Raw genomic sequence first — 1723 nt, 5'->3', positions numbered from 1 at the left:
GTGTGTGTGTGTGTGTGTGTGTGTGTGTCTGTGTCTCTGTCTGTGGTGTGTGTCTGTCTGTGTGTGTGTGTCTGTGTGGGTGTGTTTTTAATATGCATTTTATAAATACAGAGATAGTATGTTAAAAGCTAATTTTAGTTCATATTCACGGTCTCCCAAAATAGCACATTTGAGTACACGTAGATGATCTTAAGTTTATCTTAAGAAGTACTAAAGAATCATTTTAGTACAAAATTAGTGCGTGATAATAACAGAGCACATTAAGTAGTGTACTAAGTGTATTTTACTGCACTTGTTTCCACCTGGCGCTTCTCTCACCTGCTGTAATACGCCACGGCCTCCTCATAATCGCCGCTCCTGAAGGCCTGGTTGCCCTGCTCTTTCTCCTGCGCGCTCAGGGCTGAAGAGAGCAGAACACGTGAGGATGAGATCAGACACACTTCACACGCTCAGAAGACTGAATCCCCGTGACACGTTAGTTTGAGTGACACGGCAAATGCTGAGCAGTTGAGTTGAGAAGCTAATAACACCGTCTGGCATCGTATGTGCTGAGAGCAACCCAGCGCTCGTTTCTCACTAATTCTGTGCTGCTGAGTCCAAACAGAGTGTCTGTTCTGAGAAACATCTGTGTGAGAATTAGTCTTGTTCTTTCTCTTAAACACCAGAAAAACAGCAGAATCACATGATTTCTGTCTGAATCTGAGCCACAGTACAACCATCAGATCAATTCTCGGCCCGGTTTCACATGCATGATACTACTTAATATCTAATCCTGATTTCAAGGACAGAATTATGATCCAGAGACAGAAGAAAACACAAACTCTTACTGCAGCCAAACAGAAACCACAGATTTTGAGAAAAATTCTTATTTTGCTCATGTTTTTTTTTGTGTGTAAAGTTCTTTAACATTACATCGTGCGTTTGAACGATTTGTTCACTCCTTTGCAGATTGTAAAACTTAAATGCTGCATTTTGAATACTTCTTTTTGTCATTAAACTTTTGACATTTGACTGCTGTTATCTTGATAAGTGCATTAAAGTGGATATATACTGTATATATATATCATTTCAAAAATCTTTATTCTTAGTTTGTGAAAAAAAAAAGTTTTATATTTTTCAAGATGTGGGGCTGTGCAATAAATAAACTTAAAAAATGTAAAAGTAAAATGAATAATTTAAAAATAAAAACAACCAAAATAGAACACTTACTAAACAAGATTAAATCATTTATTTGTTTAGCTGAGCATTAACCACCATCTGAGAACAGTGAACATGTTTTTTTTTAATTATTGAAATATAAACATTAGAAATATGAAATGATTGAATATGAAATCTCAGGGAAATATTTAAGCTCAAACAAGTTCAGCTGACAAAAATTTTGCGAGCAGCTGATTTGTTGCAGATGATCTGTCTGTCTGACCGATGACGTACGAGCGGTGTGAGTGGATCGTCGATATCTCTGCTACGCTCTCTTTTAGCTGAGCATGAATGACACACAGCAGCTTTGGGTTTGATGGCTGATCTCTGACCTGTGCTGCTGACCGTCGGTGTGGTCTCAAGCTCGGCTGGACGGATGCAAGCGAGACATGGGTTTCTGTCGCTCTCCTCAGTGTTAGCGCACTCAGCCTCCACATCAAACCTGCAGCATGAACACACACACACACACACACACATATACACACACACACACACACATAGTGTTACACACACACACACACACACA

General features: G+C 39.1%; 1 protein-coding gene across 1 annotated transcript in view; it reads right to left on the bottom strand.

The window, feature by feature from the left end:
* Positions 1–1723, bottom strand: part of spag1b (sperm associated antigen 1b) — a 13947-nt gene that overhangs the window by 10704 nt on the left and 1520 nt on the right. The window contains exons 5-6 of the mRNA XM_016250574.1: positions 1530–1639; positions 319–400 (exon numbers count right to left, since the gene is read on the bottom strand). Coding sequence (XP_016106060.1) covers positions 319–400; positions 1530–1639 — 192 coding nt within the window. The remainder of the gene's footprint in view (positions 1–318; positions 401–1529; positions 1640–1723) is intronic.

This window comes from Sinocyclocheilus grahami, unplaced genomic scaffold (assembly GCF_001515645.1).
Source record: "Sinocyclocheilus grahami isolate Dianchi unplaced genomic scaffold, SAMN03320097.WGS_v1.1 scaffold996.1, whole genome shotgun sequence".
NCBI classification, from domain to species: Eukaryota; Metazoa; Chordata; class Actinopteri; order Cypriniformes; family Cyprinidae; genus Sinocyclocheilus; species Sinocyclocheilus grahami.
The sequence above is the reverse complement of the archived record's forward strand: the minus strand, read 5'-3'. Positions and strand labels throughout refer to the sequence as shown.